The 22146-nt window shown below is 48.4% G+C and overlaps 1 protein-coding gene across 1 annotated transcript in view; it reads left to right on the forward strand.

Annotated features, from left to right (window-relative positions):
* The first annotated feature begins 3002 nt into the window (after positions 1 to 3002).
* SPIRE2 (spire type actin nucleation factor 2) overlaps positions 3003 to 22146 on the forward strand; it is a 28152-nt gene continuing 9008 nt past the window's right edge. Inside the window, exons 1-3 of the mRNA XM_073659211.1 lie at positions 3003 to 3381; positions 19302 to 19345; positions 21776 to 22120. Of these exons, the coding sequence (XP_073515312.1) occupies positions 3132 to 3381; positions 19302 to 19345; positions 21776 to 22120 (639 nt within the window). The 5' untranslated portion in view covers positions 3003 to 3131. The remainder of the gene's footprint in view (positions 3382 to 19301; positions 19346 to 21775; positions 22121 to 22146) is intronic.

Below are 22146 nucleotides of genomic sequence, written 5' to 3' on the forward strand. Positions count from 1 at the left end.
CACCGCTGCATGGAATATACCCCGGTCAGAGACTGGAGCTGCCGTGCACCATAGCAATGAATGTAGCCCGGTCAGAGACTGGAGCTGCCGTGCACCGCTGCATGGAATATACCCCGGTCAGAGACTGGAGCTGCTGTGCACTGCTGCATGGAATATACCCCGGTCAGAGACTGGAGCTGCCGTGCACCGCTGCATGGAATATACCCCGGTCAGAGACTGGAGCTGCCGTGCACCATAGCAATGAATGTACCCCGGTCAGAGACTGGAGCTGCCGTGCACCGCTGCATGGAATATACCCCGGTCAGAGACTGGAGCTGCCGTGCACCGCTGCATGGAATATACCCCGGTCAGAGACTGGAGCTGCCGTGCACCATAGCAATGAATGTACTCCGGTCAGAGACTGGAGCTGCCACGCACCATAGCAATGAATGTACCCTGGTCAGAGACTGGAGCTGCCGTGCACTGCTGCATTGAATATACCCTGGTCAGAGACTGGAGCTGCCGTGCACCGCTGCATGGAATAAACCCCGGTCAGAGACTGGAGCTGCCGTGCACCGCTGCATGGAATATACCACGGTCAGAGACTGGAGCTTCCGTGCACCGCTGCATGGAATATACCCCGGTCAGAGACTGGAGCTGCCGTGCACCGCTGCATGGAATATACTCCGGTCAGAGACTGGAGCAGCCGTGCACCGCTGCATGGAATATACCCCGGTCAGAGCCTGGAGCTGCCGTGCACCGCTGCATGGAATATACCCTGGTCAGAGACTGGAGCTGCCGTGCACCGCTGCATGTACTATACCCCGGTCAGAGACTGGAGCTGCCGTGCACCGCTGCATGGAATATACCCCGGTCAGAGACTGGAGCTGCTGTGCACCGCTGCATGGAATATACCCCGGTGAGAGACTGGAGCTGCTGTGCACCGCTGCATGGAATGTACCCCAGTCAGAGACTGGAGCTGCCGTGCACCGCAGCATGGAATATACCCCAGTCAGAGACTGGAGCTGCCGTACACCGCTGCATGGAATATACCCCGGTCAGAGACTGGAGCTGCCGTGCACCGCTGCATGGAATATACCCCGGTCAGAGACTGGAGCTGCCGTGCAAAGCTGCATGGAATATACCCCGGTCAGAGACTGGAGCTGCCATGCACCGCTGCATGGAATATACCCCGGTCAGAGACTGGAGCTGCCATGCACCATAGCAATGAATGTACCCTGTCAGAGACTGGAGCTGCCGTGCACCATAGCAATGAATGTACCCCGGTCAGAGACTGGAGCTGCCGTGCACCGCTGCATGGAATATACCCCGGTCAGAGACTGGAGTTGCCGTGCACCGCTGCACGGAATATACCCCGGTCAGAGACTGGAGCTGCCGTGCACCGCTGCACGGAATATACCCCGATCAGAGACTGGAGCTGCCGTGCACCATAGCAATGACTGTACCCCGGTCAGAGACTGGAGCTGCCATGCACCATAGCAATGAATGTACCCCGGTCAGAGACTTGAGCTGCCGTGCACCGCTGCATGGAATATACCACGGTCCGAGACTGGAGCTGCCGTGCACCGCTGCATGGAATATACCCCGGTCAGAGACTGGAGCTGCTGTGCACCGCTGCATGGAATATACCCCGGTCAGAGACTGGAGCTGCCGTGCACCGCTGCATGGAATATACCCCGGTCAGAGACTGGAGCTGCCGTGCACCGCCGATAGGAATATACCCTGGTCAGAGACTGGAGCAGCCGTGCACCGCCGTTAGGAATATACCCTGGTCAGAGACTGGAGCTGCCGTGCACCGCCGCAAGAAATCCTCAGAAAAAGCATGTTTTCCCAATCCTAACTTCTATAGGCTGCAATACCATGCACTACCTTCGGGCAGGGGAGGTGCTGTTTTGGTTGACAGAGGTCATGTTTTTCTAATCCTGGTTTAACCCCTTTAAGTCTACACAGCGACATAAGATCACAATGTCGAAATACATCTGCAACCAGGATAGTGGATTTGGTCGACTACATTCACTATCATCAGTAGTTTTCTTCCAAAAACAGCGCCACACCTGTTGTGTGTGGTATTGCAGCCTTGAAGTCCTTAACCTAAAGGGGTTGTGTAGGACTGGAAAAATATGGTTTTGTTAAAGAAAAAACAGCGGCACACTTGTCCGAAAACTGAGCTGCAATACCACTCACAACCTGTGCTCAGGTGTGGCGCTTTTCTTGGAAAAAAAGTTTTCATTTGGTATTGTAGGGCGTGTGGCAATGTGTAATCACTGGTTGCGCCCGGCTGGCACGCCCTGTGACCCATTATTTGCCCGTGGGGAGTAGATTTGGTGCTGTATCTATGGGCATGACTTCTGTGTACTGTATATGGGGCAACCAGCTGCATCATAGTCACCGGTATACGCTGTGTACACAGGAGGCGAGGTGTCGGGCAGGCGGCCAGATCACTCCCTTTATCTTGCACGCTGTGATCTTTGCCCTGGGTGGGGCGCTGTTCTCACTGACAGTTTCCTCTCCCAGATCCCTACGTTCCCTCAGTGATGACTTTGTATCACATAAGAAGGAAACCTGCACTATTTAAAAAAAAAAAAAAAAACAGCGCCACTCCTGTCCGTAGGCCGCGCCTGGAATTGCAGCTCAGTGCAATCCCATTGGCACAACGTACTAGCTGAGGTCCCTTCACATTAATAAGTGATATTTGGTTATTTGGGCTTTTAAATTACTTTGTATGTCCAATTAGAGCACTGGTGTACAAAAAAAGTTTGTGCACCCCTGCATTAGAGCATATGGACGCCCCCTCTTGCCCCAGGTTTGGGCAGCTGAACCCCCAGTCTGTTCTGTTCACTGTACACTTGGGGATTTCAATGGTGCCAAAAAACGGATCCGTTAACAGATGAGAACGGAAGTAGATGAGCGCCCGTCCGGATTCCGTATGCATAGCTGCTAGGAGCTATAGGGTCTCCCCCATATATATATATACACATGTATATCCTGCGCTGCTCTGCGCTCCTCCCTCCGCCCGCCGATGACAGTGCCCGGTAGGAGGGCTCGGAGGAGGCGGCGCCTGCACATCCCTGCACCGGAGAGCCGTGTGATGGGGAGCCGCCCGGTGTGCGCCCGGTGATGGAGCTGCCCGTATGGCCCAGGCTAGCACTGGCAGCGGCGGGGGGCCGGCGGGGGGCCGCGGGGAGCTGTCCCTGGAGGAGGTGCTGAAATCCTACGAGCAGCCGATCAATGAGGAGCAGGCGTGGGCCGTGTGCTACCAGTGTGCTCGGGGGCTGGCGGAGGGGCCCCCGGGCCCCAGGACCAGGATCCGAGACCCGGCGTCTCTGCTGCTGCACCGGGATGGGACGGTCACAGCGCTGCCGGAGAACCAGGGCGGCCCGGGTGAGTGCTGCTGTGCCGAGAGCTGGCACTCTAATGATCGCAGAGCCGGGGTGACCACATACAATGTGTGTATATATATATATATATATATATATATATATATACTGCAGAAGGAGCATCTGTCTATATACACTATATATATATATATATATATATATATATATATATATATATATACACTGCGGGGGGTCATGGCTGTCTATGTACACTATATTATATATATATATATCTATATATATATCTATATATATATATATATATCTATATATATATATATATATATATATATATATATCTATATATATATATATATATATATATATATATATATATATATATATATATATACACACACTGTGTAGAGCATGCCCACCACAATAATCTACTAGACCCAGCAGAGCATGCCCACCGCAATCATCTACTAGACCCAGCAGAGCATGCCCACCTCAATAATCTACTAGACCAGGCAGAGCATGCCCACCACAATCATCTACTAGACCCGGCAGAGGATGTCCGCCACAATAATCTACTAGACCCGGCAGAGCATGCCCACCACAATCATCTACTAGACCCAGCAGAGCATGCCCGCCACAATAATCTACTAGACCCGGCAGAGCATGCCCACCACAATCATCTACTAGACCCAGCAGAGCATGCCCGCCACAATAATCAACTAGACCCAGCAGAGCATTCCCACCACAATAATCTACTAGACCCAGCAGAGCATGCCCACCACAATCATCTACTAGACCCAGCAGAGCATGCCCACCACAATAATCTACTAGACCAGGCAGAGCATGCCCACAACAATCACCTAGTAGACCCAGCAGAGCATGCCCACCACAATAATCTACTAGACCCAGCAGAGCATGCCCACCACAATAATCTACTAGACCCAGCAGAGCATGCCCACCACAATAATCTACTAGACCCAGCAGAGCATGCCCACCACAATAATCTACTAGACCCAGCAGAGCATGCCCACCACAATAATCTACTAGACCCAGCAGAGCATGCCCACCACAATCATCTACTAGACCCAGCAGAGCATGCCCACCACAATAATCTACTAGACCAGGCAGAGCATGCCCACAACAATCACCTACTAGACCAGGCAGAGCATGCCCACAACAATCACCTACTAGACCCAGCAGAGCATGCCCACCACAATAATCTACTAGACCCAGCAGAGCACGCCCACCACAATCATCTACTAGACCCAGCAGAGCATGCCCACCACAATAATCTATTAGACCCAGAGAGCATGCCCACCACAATAATCTACTAGACCCAGCAGAGCATGCCCACCACAATAATCTACTAGACCCAGCAGAGCATGCCCACCACAATCATCTACTAGACTCAGCAGAGCATGCCCACCACAATAATCTACTAGACCCAGCAGAGCATGCCCACCACAATAATCTACTAGACCCAGCAGAGCATGCCCACCACAATCATCTACTAGACTCAGCAGAGCATGCCCACCACAATAATCTACTAGACCCAGCAGAGCATGCCCACCACAATAATCTATTAGACGCAGAGAGCATGCCCACCACAATAATCTACTAGACCCAGCAGAGCATGCCCACCACAGTAATCTACTAGACCCAGCAGAGCATGCCCACCACAATCATCTACTAGACTCAGCAGAGCATGCCCACCACAATAATCTACTAGACCCAGCAGAGCACGCCCACCACAATAATCTACTAGACCCAGCAGAGCATGCCAACTACTGTTGTCCACCTGGTCTAACAAAGCATGCATCATACTCTTTTCCACCTGGACCAACAATCCCAGGACGCACGATCTAAAGGGTCCCATAAGCTGTACCCCCCCATCCATGAATGCTGCATGGCGCATAGCTGAAATGCCAAAAAAGTATTTGTTGGTTACATCCTTTCAAATGTGGTGCTTGGATATAATGTTTTTGCCGCCGTAGATGCGCAGGGCTCCAATAAAAGCTCTCCCCTGGGTCCGCTGATGTCTGAGTATGTACAGGAGTAGAAAAACATGATTTCTTCTAAATATAGTGCCACCTCTGTCTGCAGGTTGTGTGCGGTATTGCAGCTCAGCCTTATTCACTTATATGGAATTAGCTGCAATACCGCACGCAACCAGGCAACAGGTGGGGCGCTGTTTCTGAATGAAAGCAGCCATTTTTTTTTTTGTTTTATTCTGGACCATGGCCTTTAACAATCTAGAGAACAGCTCAGCAGGACGGCGCCATGCCGCGCAGAATGCTGAGAATAGTGATAGAGCAAGGTCGTATTGATTTCTGAGAAACTACTGAGAAGAACGGAAAGATCAGACACGGGCGCTGCACTGATGTAGCAGAGCTCACGATGATATTGCAAACTGAAAGCTGCGATTTTACATAGGACTGCAGTATCTGAGCTTCCATATATAGCAATACAACACGTTCAGCTCTGCTACATCTGTAGCTATCTGGACGTGAAAGAGACAATTGTAATGTGAATGGATCCCCCAATGATAGGCTTGTCCAAGGCTGGGACCCCCCAAGTGATCGCTTGCAACCTGAGAACAACAAGTATTTAATTCACCCTGCAGCGCCACCACAGGGCAAATGAAGCATTACACAATTCCTATTGAAGTCAATGCATGTGCTGCAGGGAGGCGGACGGATAACTTTCCCCTTTCATTCCTGCATATAACGTTACTGCATTAACCCCTCGTGTCCTAGTAATGATGGTGCCGTATTATGTGATGCCTGGTGACCCTGCGGACATCTATTCCTGGCAGTGTACGGTTACACCGACCCTGGCACGGTTTACAGATCCCGGCACCTGGGTGGACTTTTTACTTTATTGTTTGGGGCATCGGTGCCCTGATGACGGCTCTGCACCTGCCCATTGTTTACAGTCCGCAGCCTGCGCCATGCAGCCGCAGCAGCGTTCAGCTTCACATCCCCCACCTCCCTCTGCAGCGCCGGAGACAGATGCATGTCATACTATGCAGAGGGCGACCGCCAGACGTCACCATGCTGCCAGTGCAGCGAATGAGCCCCACGCCGATCATTTCTGCTAATGTCTTCCTGACAGCTCAGAGCCGGTGGCTGAGGACAGTCATTCTCAGCTTGTGCGTCAGGGAATATCTGTCCGAGGAAATGCAGATTTCTGCCATTGTTGTCAGTCAAATACATTGTAATTGCAAACTAGACAAACTGCATTCTGCTCGGGTTTTTTTTAAGTCTTAAAGGAGCACTCCATCCTCGTGCCGAGGATAAAGCACATCCGAGTCCTCCCCCATCCCTATGACATTTCACTTATTAAAGGGCTCTTCCCAACTTCATAGCTGGTTATTGTCAGATAGTCCTTGTAAAAAAAATAGCACTTTTGTAATTTACTGCTTGTTAAAATTTGCAGGCGTTCTTGAGATATTAACATTTTTAATTTTGCAATGATTAAAGTGTTTTTTTTTCCATCTTCATATATTGGTATTGTCGGATAGAGCTTGTAAGTACCAGCACATTTGCAATTTACTGCTTGTTAAAATTTGCAGCCGTTCTCGAGATATTAGCACTTTTATTTTTGTTTACATTTAGTTGCCTAGGAAACCGACCACCGCTGCTGTTTATTTTGTAAGCAAGGAGGAGTAGGAGATAACTGCAGGCTTCGGGAATCATGTCCAGCTTTAAAAAAGTGCTCACAAGCTCAACAGCAAAGAGCTTGTAAGCTCTGTGCATCTTCTACTGTTAGTGGCGGTGGTCGGTCTCCAAGGCAACAAGCTGTCACCAAAAGAAAAGTGTTAATATCTTGAGAACGGCTGAAAATTTTAAAAAGCAGTAAATTGCATATTTGCTCGCATTTACAAGATCTATCCGACGATACCCATATATGAAGACCGCAAAAAAACACTTTAATTATTGCAAAATGGAACGTTTTGCAGCTTTTTAATATAATTTGTGTTTGAATCTCTCATCCTTTACTAGCTCTTAGTGAATGAGACCATTTTGGTAACCAACCTCTTTTACATAAATGAGGCTCTGCTGCAGTTCCCTGCACAACCAGATGGTGCAGTGGGGCGCTGTTGCGTTTGGATAAAATGATGAAGAGGACAAAGCTCCACAATAGTGCTGCACCCTCTTCACTAAGAAGGCTGCTTTTTTTTGGATTTCGTATAGGAGAATAGCAGTGATCTTGATTTTTCATGCTACGTGGTCATGATTATATGCATTTTTCCCCCAATTTCTGGGATTTTTGTGGCGCTCCTGACATGTATCCCCTCCATTGTAGGCATAAAAATCACCCAGCCCAAATAAGGGGTATGATAGGGGTTGTAGTTCCCACTAGCTGGAGAGCCAGAGGTAGAGATAACCTGGCTATATCCCAGGGAGACCACCCTAATGGTGAAGGTTGGGGACCCAAAAATGACACCAAAAGGACAACGCCTGTGACGGCAGCACCACACATTACTGAAATACCCGTCCCCTGGTGAACGATTACAGCAGCATATAGAAGATTTGTCCTTTATATTTTTCTTCCTCTTGTTACATAACTGACATCCGTGCGAGGTAAAAGGCCGTAGCCCTCATCACGCAGCGAGCCCCCCGCTAAATGCATCCAGGAAATAGCATTTCCCATGTCAGACGGATACATTAGGGCACGGCTGGAGCTTCCAGGAGAAATCAGAGGCGTTGTAGAAATGTGTGCACTCTCCGCTAAAGCACTTAGGATATGGCTCTAACATTAACATATTATAGCAGAGCTTTTATCAGAAACAGCGCCACAAATGGCAACAGGCTGTTTCTGCTATGACAGATCAGTGATATCCAAGTGTGATGCAATACCAAACACAGCCCTTGGATAAGAGGGGCACTGTTTCTTTAAGCAGCCATGGATTCCTATTTACATCCAACCCCTTTTATCACTTTGCAAAACTGGGCCATCACGTTAACACACCTAAGCTGCCGTAATGAGTGGTCCCTCTCGACCATGATTAGTGCCCACTTGTGCCCCCCTGACTCTAATTGATGTGTATGACATCCCAAGCATCATCTGTACAGCTCCTGAAATTCCACGTCTTCTCCGTGGATCAGCAAGCCAGCGCATGTGCAGAGGATCCCTTAAAACTGCCCCCCAAGGGGTCTGCTGATCAACTGCGCAGAGGATCCCTTTATACTGCACCCCAACTGGTCTTCTGATCAACGGCGCAGAGGATCCCTTAAAACTGCCCCCAACGGGTCTTCTGATCAACGATGCAGGCGCAGAGGATCCCTTTATACTGCCCCTCAATAGGTCTTCTGATCAACGGTGCAGGCGCAGAGGATCCCTTTACACTGCCCTTCATCAGGTCTTCTGATCAACGGCGCAGGCTCAGAGGATCCCTTTACACTTCCCCCCAATGAGTCTTCTTATCAAGGATGCAGGCACAGAGAATCCCTTTATACTGCACCTCAACGAGTCTTCTGATCAACGATGCAGGTGCAGAGGATCCCTTTATACTGCCCCTCAACAGGTCTTCTGATTAACGGTGCAGGTGCAGAGGATCCCTTTACACTGCCCCTCAACAGGTCTTCTGATCAACGGCGCAGGCTCAGAGGATCCCTTTATACTGCCCCTCAACAGGCCTTCTGATCAACGGCGCAGGCTCAGAGGATCCCTTTATACTGCCCCCCAATGGGTCTTCTGATCAAGGATGCAGGCGCAGAGAATCCCTTTATACTGCCCCTCAACGAGTCTTCTGATCAATGGAGCAGGCGCAGAGGATCTCTTTATACTGCCCCTCAACGAGTCATCTGATCAACGGCACAGGCGCAGAGGATCTCTTTATACTGCCCCTCAAGAGGTCTTCTGATCAATGATGCAGGTGCAGAGGATCCCTTTACACTGCCCCTCAACAGGTCTTCTGATCAACGGTGCAGGCGCAGAGGATCCCTTTATACTGCGCCTCAACGGGTCTTCTGATCAACGGTGCAGGGGCAGAGGATCCCTTCATACTGCCCCTCAATGAGTCTTGTGATCAACGGCACAGGCGCAGAGGATCTCTTTATACTGCTCCTAAACGTGTCTTCTGATCAACGACGCAGGTGCAGAGGATCCCTTCATACTGCCCCTCAACGAGTCTTCTGATCAACGATGCAGGCGCAGAGGATCCCTTTATACTGCCCCTTAACGAGTCTTCTGATCAACGATGCAGGCGCAGAGAATCCCTTTATACTGCCCCTCAACAGGTCTTCTGTTCAACGGTGCAGGCACAGAGGATCCCTTCATACTGCCCCTCATCGAGTCTTCTGATCAACGATGAAGGCGCAGAGGATCCCTTTATACTGCCCCTCAACAGGTCTTCTGTTCAACGGTGCAGGCACAGAGGATCCCTTCATACTGCCCCTCATCGAGTCTTCTGATCAACGGTGCAGGCGCAGAAGATCCCTTTATACTGCCCCTCAATGAATCTTCTGATCAACGGTGCAGGCACAGAGGATCCCTTTATACTGCCCCTTAACGAGTCTTCTGATCAACGATGCAGGCGCAGAGGATCCCTTTATACTGCCCCTCAACAGGTCTTCTGTTCAACGGTGCAGGCACAGAGGATCCCTTCATACTGCCCCTCATCGAGTCTTCTGATCAACGATGCAGGCTCAGAGGATCCCTTTATACTGCCCCTCAACAGGTCTGCTGATCAACTGCGCAGAGGATCCCTTTATACTGCACCCCAACTGGTCTTCTGATCAACGGCGCAGAGGATCCCTTAAAACTGCCCCCAACGGGTCTTCTGATCAACGATGCCGGCGCAGAGGATCCCTTTATACTGCCCCTCAATAGGTCTTCTGATCAACGGTGCAGGCGCAGAGGATCTCTTTACACTGCCCCTCAACAGGTCTTCTGATCAACGGCGCAGGCTCAGAGGATCCCTTTATACTGCCCCTCAACAGGTCTTCTGATCAACGGCGCAGGCTCAGAGGATCCCTTTATACTGCCCCCCAATGGGTCTTCTGATCAAGGATGCAGGCGCAGAGAATCCCTTTATACTGCCCCTCAACGAGTCTTCTGATCAATGGAGCAGGCGCAGAGGATCTCTTTATACTGCCCCTCAACGAGTCATCTGATCAACGGCACAGGCGCAGAGGATCTCTTTATACTGCCCCTCAACAGGTCTTCTGATCAATGATGCAGGTGCAGAGGATCCCTTTACACTGCCCCTCAACAGGTCTTCTGATCAACGGTGCAGGCGCAGAGGATCCCTTTATACTGCCCCTCAACGGGTCTTCTGATCAACGGTGCAGGGGCAGAGGATCCCTTCATACTGCCCCTCAATGAGTCTTGTGATCAACGGCACAGGCGCAGAGGATCTCTTTATACTGCTCCTAAACGTGTCTTCTGATCAACGACGCAGGTGCAGAGGATCCCTTCATACTGCCCCTCAACGAGTCTTCTGATCAACGATGCAGGCGCAGAGGATCCCTTTATACTGCCCCTTAACGAGTCTTCTGATCAACGATGCAGGCGCAGAGAATCCCTTTATACTGCCCCTCAACAGGTCTTCTGTTCAACGGTGCAGGCACAGAGGATCCCTTCATACTGCCCCTCATCGAGTCTTCTGATCAACGATGAAGGCGCAGAGGATCCCTTTATACTGCCCCTCAACAGGTCTTCTGTTCAACGGTGCAGGCACAGAGGATCCCTTCATACTGCCCCTCATCGAGTCTTCTGATCAACGGTGCAGGCGCAGAAGATCCCTTTATACTGCCCCTCAATGAATCTTCTGATCAACGGTGCAGGCACAGAGGATCCCTTTATACTGCCCCTTAACGAGTCTTCTGATCAACGATGCAGGCGCAGAGGATCCCTTTATACTGCCCCTCAACAGGTCTTCTGTTCAACGGTGCAGGCACAGAGGATCCCTTCATACTGCCCCTCATCGAGTCTTCTGATCAACGATGCAGGCTCAGAGGATCCCTTTATACTGCCCCTCAACAGGTCTGCTGATCAACTGCGCAGAGGATCCCTTTATACTGCACCCCAACTGGTCTTCTGATCAACGGCGCAGAGGATCCCTTAAAACTGCCCCCAACGGGTCTTCTGATCAACGATGCCGGCGCAGAGGATCCCTTTATACTGCCCCTCAATAGGTCTTCTGATCAACGGTGCAGGCGCAGAGGATCCCTTTACACTGCCCCTCAACAGGTCTTCTGATCAACGGCGCAGGCTCAGAGGATCCCTTTATACTGCCCCTCAACAGGTCTTCTGATCAACGGCGCAGGCTCAGAGGATCCCTTTATACTGCCCCCCAATGGGTCTTCTGATCAAGGATGCAGGCACAGAGAATCCCTTTATACTGCCCCTCAACGAGTCTTCTGATCAATGGAGCAGGCGCAGAGGATCTCTTTATACTGCCCCTCAACGAGTCATCTGATCAACGGCACAGGCGCAGAGGATCTCTTTATACTGCCCCTCAACAGGTCTTCTGATCAATGATGCAGGTGCAGAGGATCCCTTTACACTGCCCCTCAACAGGTCTTCTGATCAACGGTGCAGGCGCAGAGGATCCCTTTATACTGCCCCTCAACGGGTCTTCTGATCAACGGTGCAGGGGCAGAGGATCCCTTCATACTGCCCCTCAATGAGTCTTGTGATCAACGGCACAGGCGCAGAGGATCTCTTTATACTGCTCCTAAACGTGTCTTCTGATCAACGACGCAGGTGCAGAGGATCCCTTCATACTGCCCCTCAACGAGTCTTCTGATCAACGATGCAGGCGCAGAGGATCCCTTTATACTGCCCCTTAACGAGTCTTCTGATCAACGATGCAGGCGCAGAGAATCCCTTTATACTGCCCCTCAACAGGTCTTCTGTTCAACGGTGCAGGCACAGAGGATCCCTTCATACTGCCCCTCATCGAGTCTTCTGATCAACGATGCAGGCGCAGAGGATCCCTTTATACTGCCCCTCAACAGGTCTTCTGTTCAACGGTGCAGGCACAGAGGATCCCTTCATACTGCCCCTCATCGAGTCTTCTGATCAACGGTGCAGGCGCAGAAGATCCCTTTATACTGCCCCTCAATGCGTCTTCTGATCAACGGTGCAGGCACAGAGGATCCCTTTATACTGCCCCTTAACGAGTCTTCTGATCAACGATGCAGGCGCAGAGGATCCCTTTATACTGCCCCTCAACAGGTCTTCTGTTCAACGGTGCAGGCACAGAGGATCCCTTCATACCGCCCCTCATCGAGTCTTCTGATCAACGATGCAGGCGCAGAGGATCCCTTTATACTGCCCCTCAACAGGTCTTCTGTTCAACGATGCAGGCACAGAGGATCCCTTCATACTGCCCCTCATCGAGTCTTCTGATCAACGGTGCAGGTGCAGAAGATCCCTTTATACTGCCCCTCAATGAGTCTTCTGATTAATGGTGCAGGCACAGAGGATCCCTTCATACTGCCCCTCAATGAGTCTTCTGATCAACGTTTCTGGCACAGAGTATCCCTTTATACTGCCCCTCAACAAGTCTTCTGATCAACAACGCAGAGGATCCCTTCATACTGCCCCTCAACGAGTCTTCTGATCAGCGGTGCAGGCACAGAGGATCTCTTCATACTGCCCCTCAACGAGTCTTCCGATCAACGGTGCAGGCACAGAGGATCCCTTCATACTGCCCCTCAACGAGTCTTCTGATCAACGGTGCAGACACAGAGTATCCCTTTATACTGCCCCTCAATGAGTCTTCTGATCAATGGTGGTTATCTGAACAAACCCTTGGAACGACCACGATACACCTGCTTGGCAACTGGTAAGCGTAGAAAATGATAACTGGATAAGAATCCTCACCCTAAGGGCTTGTTCAGACATCAGCGATTTTTCTTGTATTTTTTTATCATCAATTTTCTTAAATATGGAAAAAAAAAAATAAGGCTGTTTTTTCAAGCTTCTTATAAGTGGTGGCCGGATTGCTCCTCCAATGCTCCGAAGGCTAAGCCGCCTCTGTTTGCAGCATCGGCTTAACCACACTGCTGGCGGAACTGTCAGTCTTCAGGAACGCACCTCCGCCGCAAAGCAGGAAGTCGGGAGGTAGGGGAGCAGTGCGCTCCTGAAGATTAAACATAGAAAAAGAAGACGGCCCTGAATTTCAGGAAGAAATGTCATTATAGAAAACACAGATACCAGCACAATTTTCTGCCTCATTTCCTTCCCAGGTGAACTGTAATAAGGAGATAATAACCGGATAATTTCCACTCAGCAGGATTTCTCTATTTCTCCTGACTCATACACTGAAGCGCTGAGTTAGCAGAGTTCTGTGCGTAACTTCTGTGTCGGCTTCTCGCAGGCGCTGAATACAGTTATATACGTAGATCGATCTAAAAGAAGCAGCAGACCTGATGTCATTACTAAAATCCATAAAAAAACAAATTTAGAGGACATTCATTTATATATGACGCCTTGTTAAAGGGTCATTCTCAGGTTCTTTAATAAGAAAAACTGGTAAAACAAGAAATTATGCAATTTACTAGTTAAAAAATCCTCTCCCTTCTTAAGATCAGAGGCTTGTTAATTTCCTAGTTTACTGTTCATTGCTTGGGTTACGGGGCCACTCTGCAATCTATCGGCAATTTCCGGATTCCTACTTATGGTCTCTTTTCTATAGAGCTTTGTGATTGCTGCTCTGAAGCTGGGTGGATCGCTGGATGCTGCCAACTTCAGTGCAAATGTGCTCCTGCAGTGCTACAGAGACAAAGCCGCCTCTGCTTGCAGGATCAGAGACTGAAAAGGTAGAATCAGCGGCGCGAAAATGACCTGGACAGAACTGTCAATCATCAGGAGCACACCGCTACCCGGCAAGCAGGAGGCAGAGGAGCGGTGTGCTCCTGCAGCCTAACAGGAGATGATACCTTTACAGGGGTTGTCTGGGACTTTAATACTGATGGCCTGTCCTTGGGATATGTCATCAATGTCTGATCAAATGGGGGTTCGACACGCAGCACCCCCGGCGATCAGCTGTTCCCAGTGTCAAATCAAAAGGAGGTGGATGTGCAGCCGCGGCCACTATTCCATAAATAGAGCTGTACAGCTCCGGCCAACACCTAGAACAGCTGATCGGCGGGGGGGCCGGGTGTCGCACCACCACCGATCAGACATTGATGACCGATCCTAAGGATAGGCTATCAATGATAAAGTCATGGACAACCCCTTTAAGGCTTTGTGCACACTGAGTCATTTAACTGAGGTTTCGGAGCAGGACCTGAGCGGAAACTCCCAAATTTTTTAGAGTTTTTTTTTCCATTTCCGAGGAGGATTCAGATAACTTCTTTCCAGTTTCCGCTCAAAAAACTCCTTTAAAAACTCATTGTGCACAAAAAAAGCGCCTAAAAGTGGCCTCCAACTAAACACTAATGCACAATCACTGGATTTCCATGGACATCTCTATAATCCAAGCTCTTTCAACTACAATGCAAAAGAGGCACAATGTGTGGCTTCCCTGCATTCATTTCAGTTGTAAAAATATTAACTAGAATCAGAATGCCGGAGAGACAGACCTATTGTCTTTCCTGAAAAACAACCTAGCAAAGGGGTAAGCTGTTGCCTAAACTTGGTCCTATGACTGGCACGGCAACATCTGGCTGTTGCTGGGCCCCCAAAAATGAAAGTGATAACCCCAGTGCTTGCATTGGCGACTGCTGCCCGCGTCTCCTCTGTGCTCATTGTCCTGACCTGTTTTGGTTAATGAACCATGATCGGCTGCATTGTCTGATGTCTCTGACATTCTGCTCTATTACTTCTTAGAAGTGTAGACAGGACTCATATTTCCAGCTTTGCAAACACAGAGCGTCGCCGACAGAAACACAAAAGGTGGAGTAAAAAATAGCAAACGGGACTGGCAATACAGAAATAAAAGCAAATTATGCATTATAAGCACACATTGGGGAGCAAAAAATCCCCCGTGACTCCCGGGGGCTTTGCCACAACCAGGCCTTGCTGCCCAAATCCCTTGTGCCACATGACACGAATCAAGTATTATAAATACTAAGTGGCGGCTCTATTACAGCGCTGCTGGGCCCTTGCAGAATAAAAATTGACCATGGGACATGAGAATTAATTTAGAGGGATATTGTTGATGTGACTGTTTATGTACTTATAATGCCGCCCCATAGTTTATAAATACAAGCGCTATATAACGGAGCAGGTACGGTAAAGACACAAGTGATAGATGGATATTAATGGAGGGAGCGGTCATGTGCTATCGTCCCGTCACGTACGGCATCTTCTCTGCACGTGTCGCCGTTTTACTCTCTTGATCGTTGTAATTGCCCTTAATGAGTTTTGCTTTTTCCCATTTACTGAGCCGCCTGAACTCGTCCGACCGCGGGTAAATGAATTATTCTGCTTTCCTTCTGGACATAATAATGATTGCAGACAGTATGGTAATGAGGGTGCGTATTAATGAGAAGTGTAATAGACAGTGGTATAAGGCGGGCTGCATATTGGAATCAACTGACGGTATCGATTTTGGGAATTTGGGGTTGGACTCGCCACAATCACTGCTCTGGACAATAGGGGACACACAAGGGCACTGCTAACAGTAGATCTTCCTGCCACAGCTGCCATCTGCTCAAACTTTCTTTAGTGCAACTGGTTCAAATCCCGTGTCTCTATTATTCTGTTTTTTCCCAAAATATTTAGTTGCCCATAGAATAGAAGCTGACTTACTGATAATTAGGGGTTTAACCAATGGGCACACCCTTGATCTCTAGATTGAGGTTCTGGAACTCACAGAATTGGGCTGTGCAGCCCCATCCTAAACTGAACGGAGGTGCACAAGTATGGCCTAGTCCAATAGACAATCTATTGGGGCGCTGTACTTGACTTTCCCATAGACAATAAGTAGAGCAAATCTATTCTCCACTCAAAAGACAGCCTGATTCGTGGGTTCCAGAGACCAAATATCCAGATCGTGTGGGACCCCATCAGTCAGCCCCCTAGCAATCAGTAAGTTATTCCTTAAGAATAGGGATGAATTGTTATTTTTGGAGTACCCTTTTAAACTGGGAGGAGGAACGCTTGCATACCATAGACACAGCACATAGCCCCTTGAGGGAGAAGGGTCCCATTCCAGGTTGGTCTTGTTCCAGTTTTGCTGCAAAATTGCACAAATAAAGAAATTGCCATTACTTACCCATTAATTCCCCCTGATCCCGGCCCATCTGCCCTGCAACGATCACATACCATACACCACTCACATGTCTGCTGCAGCCCAACACTTGTCTTAGCGGTGGTGTGTTAATATACGACACGTGAGGCCACTGGTGGGCTACCATCATCACGGGAACCACTGGAACGTCAGCGCTGGAGCGGAGGGGTCTTCAAGGATTATTTCTATAACATTCTCAACCCTTGGCCGTAAAACCCTTTTAAGGAGATATTCCCGTTTTATAAAGTAATGGTATATTACTAGGATATGCCATCACTTTATATTCGGTTGAAGTTCAAGCTTTGGGACCGCCACAGATCATGACATAGAAGGTGCTGGTGTATAAAAGGGAACCTTGTCCCCGATGTCGGATCATAAAGTGATAGCGTATCATCATATAAGTCCTAAAATTGGTGACAAGGATCCGAATGTGTATAATTGTTATGGGGGGCATATCACGTATGGCCGGGTGGATGGCTTTACTAATAGAGATGTGTTTCTTTAGGTGTCTCCATATCCGTCACTAATCATATTGCACATGACTCTAGCGTGACGCCTATCATATCACTGACATTACTCAGGTGTCACAACATGACGGCGCACTATCACAATATTACCATTACTCCTCCACGAAGTGCTGCACATCCAATGAAGAGGTAAATGTTCGGGTGAATCATCGTAAAATCATCATCGCAGCTCAGCATTTCTTACTCGTGCAGGCTGCTGTCCATGAAATGGTATGGAAATGAACCCCCATATTCAGCTCCTCTTGTAGCACTCTCATGGAGGCTGTATGGCAGTGTCCCTTTCTCAGGGCTCCCAATAGCGACCTGTCGATTGTGGATGGCACAATGATAAACATTTTGAGTTTCACGTCAGATTTACACCCCACAGTTTTGTTTATTTGCTGTGTTTTTGTGTTTCGGACGCTTTCCAGAAGTACCTAATTATTTTTGACGACACCAACCGGTCTGCATGGCAGTGTCCCTTTCTCAGGGCTCCCAATAGCGACCTGTCGATTGTGGATGACCCTACGATAAACATTTTGCGTTTCACATCAGGTTTGCACTCCACAGTTATGTTTATTTGCTGTGTGTTTGTGTTTCGGATGCTTTCCGGAAGTACCTAATTATATATGACGACACCAACCGGTCTACCTACTGCCATGTCAATGGCTTCTCTTCCTCACCACAAATATGGTGGCTCATGCACCATGTAGCAGATTTTTCTCATAGTGTACGGCTGATCTCTCAGGCTGATGTCATGTGTGACAGAGGCTTTTGCAGGACTCTCTTGACACTGAGCACACACTTATGATGGATGCTCTGCCGGCGGAGGATCTGGCAGGGTTGTCATGTTTGTGTAGGATGTTTGACTTTTCATGGAGTATTTAAAGTGACTTTGGAGCAAACAAGATGCGAACATCGTATTTGTATAAAATCACAGTCCTCATTTCCCCACCAGCCTTTCTTGGTTACCTTGCTCTCGGCTCTCCTTCTGCAGATGTTACAGGCAATGTTTAATGGGAAAAGTATGCAAATTAGACATAAAAAGACTGTACCTCTACTGCCTATCTTGTAAGTCAATGTCCGACCCATTGAGGAGCCACCCTGGTGCTGAAAAGTGACTATACATTTGTCATAGATTAGCCCTTTTTACCTTCCACTGCAACCAGTGGTCCTCCTGCATCCAAGGTGGTCCCCACAGTGGTATAGAGAGTAGAGAAGGTGCAAATCAATTTTCAGGATCCAGTCCAGCGACCACGTCAATAATCTATGGCCACCAGATAGGAGTCCTGAAAACTGCCTCTTACCATGAATCCTATTTTGATTAGCCAGCTTGGTGCAACGTCATCAGAAAGGAACCATGAATGCTGGTAGGTAAGGGAGTACTAAATATGCTATTTTTTTGCCTGGTGTAAAAGCTGCTGTTCTCCTGAATCCGGTGTTATTTTTCTTTTTTTCCTGCTCCTCTCCGTTCCTGAGATATCACCTCATCTTCCCTGTACATAAAATCAGTCCCGTTAGCTAAGTGGGCGTTGCCCTCCAGAAGACGCCCACGGAGAAAAGTTGATGACTACGCCCACTTGGTAAGAGGACTAGATTTACATACAGGAAAAACAGGGTCCTATCTCAGGCATGGAGAGGCGCAGAAACAAAAGAAAAACAGCACTGCATTCAGGAGAAAGGCGGCATTTATACCAGGGGAATAAACTACATATTTATAGTAAATGACAGGTCCCCTTTAAGAATGAGGATTAGCTGATTGACTGTGCACAAAGTGTTCCTGATCATCAGTGACCTAGATATAAGGGATCCAGACGTTGCTCCAAGGCCCTAGTGCTTAAAGGAGCACAAAGCTGCAAATAAGGTACTGTTAAAGGTGCTGCACCAGAGTGATACATATATAAATATGTGTGGATCCCCTACCATTATAATGGCTGTCAGAAAAGGCTATTGGGCTCACGTTCAGTGTTTGGCTTGTGTTGTGTTGGACGCTGAGTGCAATGCAAACAGTGAATCCATGGAAGGCGTTGGAGCATTCCATCACCTTATCTATAGCGGATTCCCTGGACACACACCCTGTATTACCAGCGCAAGGATTAACCATTTCATTGCCTCCTCTTATTGCAGCCTCACTAAAGCATTGGGCATTTCTTTGCACTGCAGGTCCTATAGCGAGTACAGATCCCCAGGGACTGAGCAGCTCATGTTATAGCAGGAGTAATATCCTCCGCTCTAATAATAAGTTTTTCTCTTTTCTGCCTCCAGAGACCACTGGGAGTGCCGCCCTTTCATCACTCACGGAGACTCAGGTAAGATCCCTGACCGGATCAGATAACCTGCCGCCAAGTGTGGGAATTGTGCTCGGAAATGGGGATCCTTCCAAACAGTTTCTGAATCGTCCTCTTCTCTTAAATTGTTAAAAACTCAATTGTGACATTTGCTCCTGGGAAAGCTGGGTGACAGCCAATATGACATCTCAGATTTTTAAGACTCGAGGGAACACCTGCCTAAGTCCGCTATTCATCATCCCAAAAAAAAGGAGCATTACCAAAAATGGTTTCCCCTTGAAAATTCTTTATTTTTGACTGCCTTAAAAAACTCAGTGTGAACACAACCTTACTCCCACTCCCGATTTCCCAAGCTTTCAGCGTCGCTCTGTTGCAGGAAACGTTAATTTACCGTAGGTGGAAGCATTTTAATGACTAGATTATTTGGATAAGATTATAATTAATGTTACATGTATAATGGGATAATTGCACTGCGGTGAGGATATCCACTAATTCACACACAGCTGTGCCCTATTTCCTACTCACACTGTATTACACGTGAAATTTTTCTGTATGTTATGTCTTGGGACAGAGAAGCGCACAAGCTTGTGCAGCACCACAAGTCCCAGCATGTCCGCGTTGCTTTTTTTTACATAGTACTTCTTATTGACTAAGCCTCGGTAAAATTGTGCTGAAACGACCACGTGGGCAACCATTAGCCGCAAGTATTATCATCCAACTCTGCCAGACGTCCACATGTTCATACAATCATACGTCTCCTTTTCCCAACCTGTCATCTCTGATCTACCCTGACAACAATAGAATTGGGCATGTTGAAAACTAACATGTCCAATCCTTCTTATCCAAAACTTATAACACCTATACTCACCTCCGGTGCCGGCGCTGTTCCAGTGGTGTCGGCACTGCCTCTCCCAGGGCTTGCCTGACATTGTTGTGTCATGTGATCCCTGTGGCCAATTATCTTTTTCTTCACTCTTCCCTCCTTTGGACGTAATTGACATCCGGAAGAAGTGAGAGCTGTGGCTGCCCTTTCACTTCCTCTGGATGTCCGATTTGTCCAAAGGAGGGGACAGTAAAGCGGCCACTAACAGGCCACAGGGACCGCATAACATAATAATGTTACGCAAGCCCTGGAAGAGCCATTGTCGATATCGATGGAACTGGAAGAGGCAGTTCCGACACCACTGGAACAGCGCCAACAGCGGAGGTGAGTATAGGAGTTAGAATTTTCAGTTAGAAGGATAGGGCATGTTGGTTATCAACATGCCCAATTCTATTCACAGGGTAGATAAGAGATGACTGGTTAGGAAAGGAGACGTATCATTGTATTGGTGTACTATTTTACAAGGGGGAAACATGGGGATTGAGAAGAGGATGTCCGAGTAGTGAACAACCCCTTTAGGCCACAGTCCCACTATCAGTGTTTGGTCACTATTTTTTCTCAGGAGTAGGAGCCAAAACCAGGAGTGGGTGATAAAGGCAGAATTGGTGACTTGTTTCTATTATGCCTTTTCTCTGATTGTTCCTCATCTGGTTTTGGCTTACAAGCGCCACGGCCCCACTATCAGTATTTGGTCAGTATTCGGTCAGTATTTTTTCTCAGGAGTGGGAGCCAAAACCAGGTGAGGAACAATCAGAAAAGGTATAATAGAAACAAGTGACCAATTCTGCATTTATCACCCACTCCTGGTTTTGGCTCCAAATCCTGAGAAAAAATACAGACCTAATACTGATCAAATACTGATAGTGAGGCCGTGGCCTTAAGTGAAAACGCATGGTGCTGTAAAAAACTGAGGATTATACATGTGAAAAATCCACGCCAAATATGCAACTTGTGAATTTAGCCTCGGATATGAGTGTGACTTTTATCTGTTAACCCCTTTTTTTTGCTGCTCCCCTACCTCTGCACATGCTGGAAGTAATGGACTGAGTTTTTTTCAGGACAAAAGTTTCAAGCGGAAACTGCTTTAAGAAACGCTCCTATTTAAGGGAAGATTTGTAGAAGGTTTTGGAGGAGTTTTTTTTTTCTTTGCAGCCTTTTGATTGGGCAGTACCTAGTTTGGCGTGGACTTCATCAAGAGCTGATTTTTTTCCAACTTTTTTTTAAAATATTTTGGAGGAAAAGAGAAAAAAACTTATATGAACAGGAAAGTGAATTTCTCATAGAAATTAATAGGATTTTTGAACTAGTGGATTTTTAGAGCAGAAAGCTCCTCCAAAAACCATGTGAAACATGGCTGTAATGTTCCAGCAGTCATTCAGGGGGACTTTCTAGGGTAAGGACGTGGTATAGGACCCGATACAATGAAAATGACCCCGATGTTATTTCTGGACCTCGATTAGAGCAATTTATAGGAAATAGGCCATGGTGGATCTGTAATGTAGGGCAGCAGGTAATGACTCTCGGACTGCTACGATCATCCATCTTGTCACTTTGTTCCCTCTCTGCAGATGGTGCAATGTCTGGGCTTTACCATCTACCGGGCGCTGGACTGGGGTCTCGACGAGAGCGAGGAGCGAGAGCTCAGCCCCCAGTTGGAGCAGCTCATCGACCTCATGGCCGCCAGTGACTCCGAGGGGGTCATGACAGACGAAGGTTATGAAGGAACAGAGGATGAAGATGAGGAAGCTCCTCCAAAGGTGGTGCGGAGTTTTTCAGCAGTTCTGCGCTTCTGTGCATCCCATCTGCCGGACCCCCAGGAGGCGTCCGTGCACTACCAGGCGGTGTGTAGGGCGCTGTTTGCAGAGACAATGGAGCTTCAAGCTTTTCTGCATAAAATACGGGAAGCCAAAGAGGTGAGAGTGAAGGTCGCCATGACGTC

This window comes from Phyllobates terribilis, unplaced genomic scaffold (genome assembly GCF_046119375.1).
Source record: "Phyllobates terribilis strain yellow unplaced genomic scaffold, ASM4611937v1 Scaffold_13__5_contigs__length_258822181, whole genome shotgun sequence".
In the NCBI taxonomy this organism is placed as follows: domain Eukaryota; kingdom Metazoa; phylum Chordata; class Amphibia; order Anura; family Dendrobatidae; genus Phyllobates; species Phyllobates terribilis.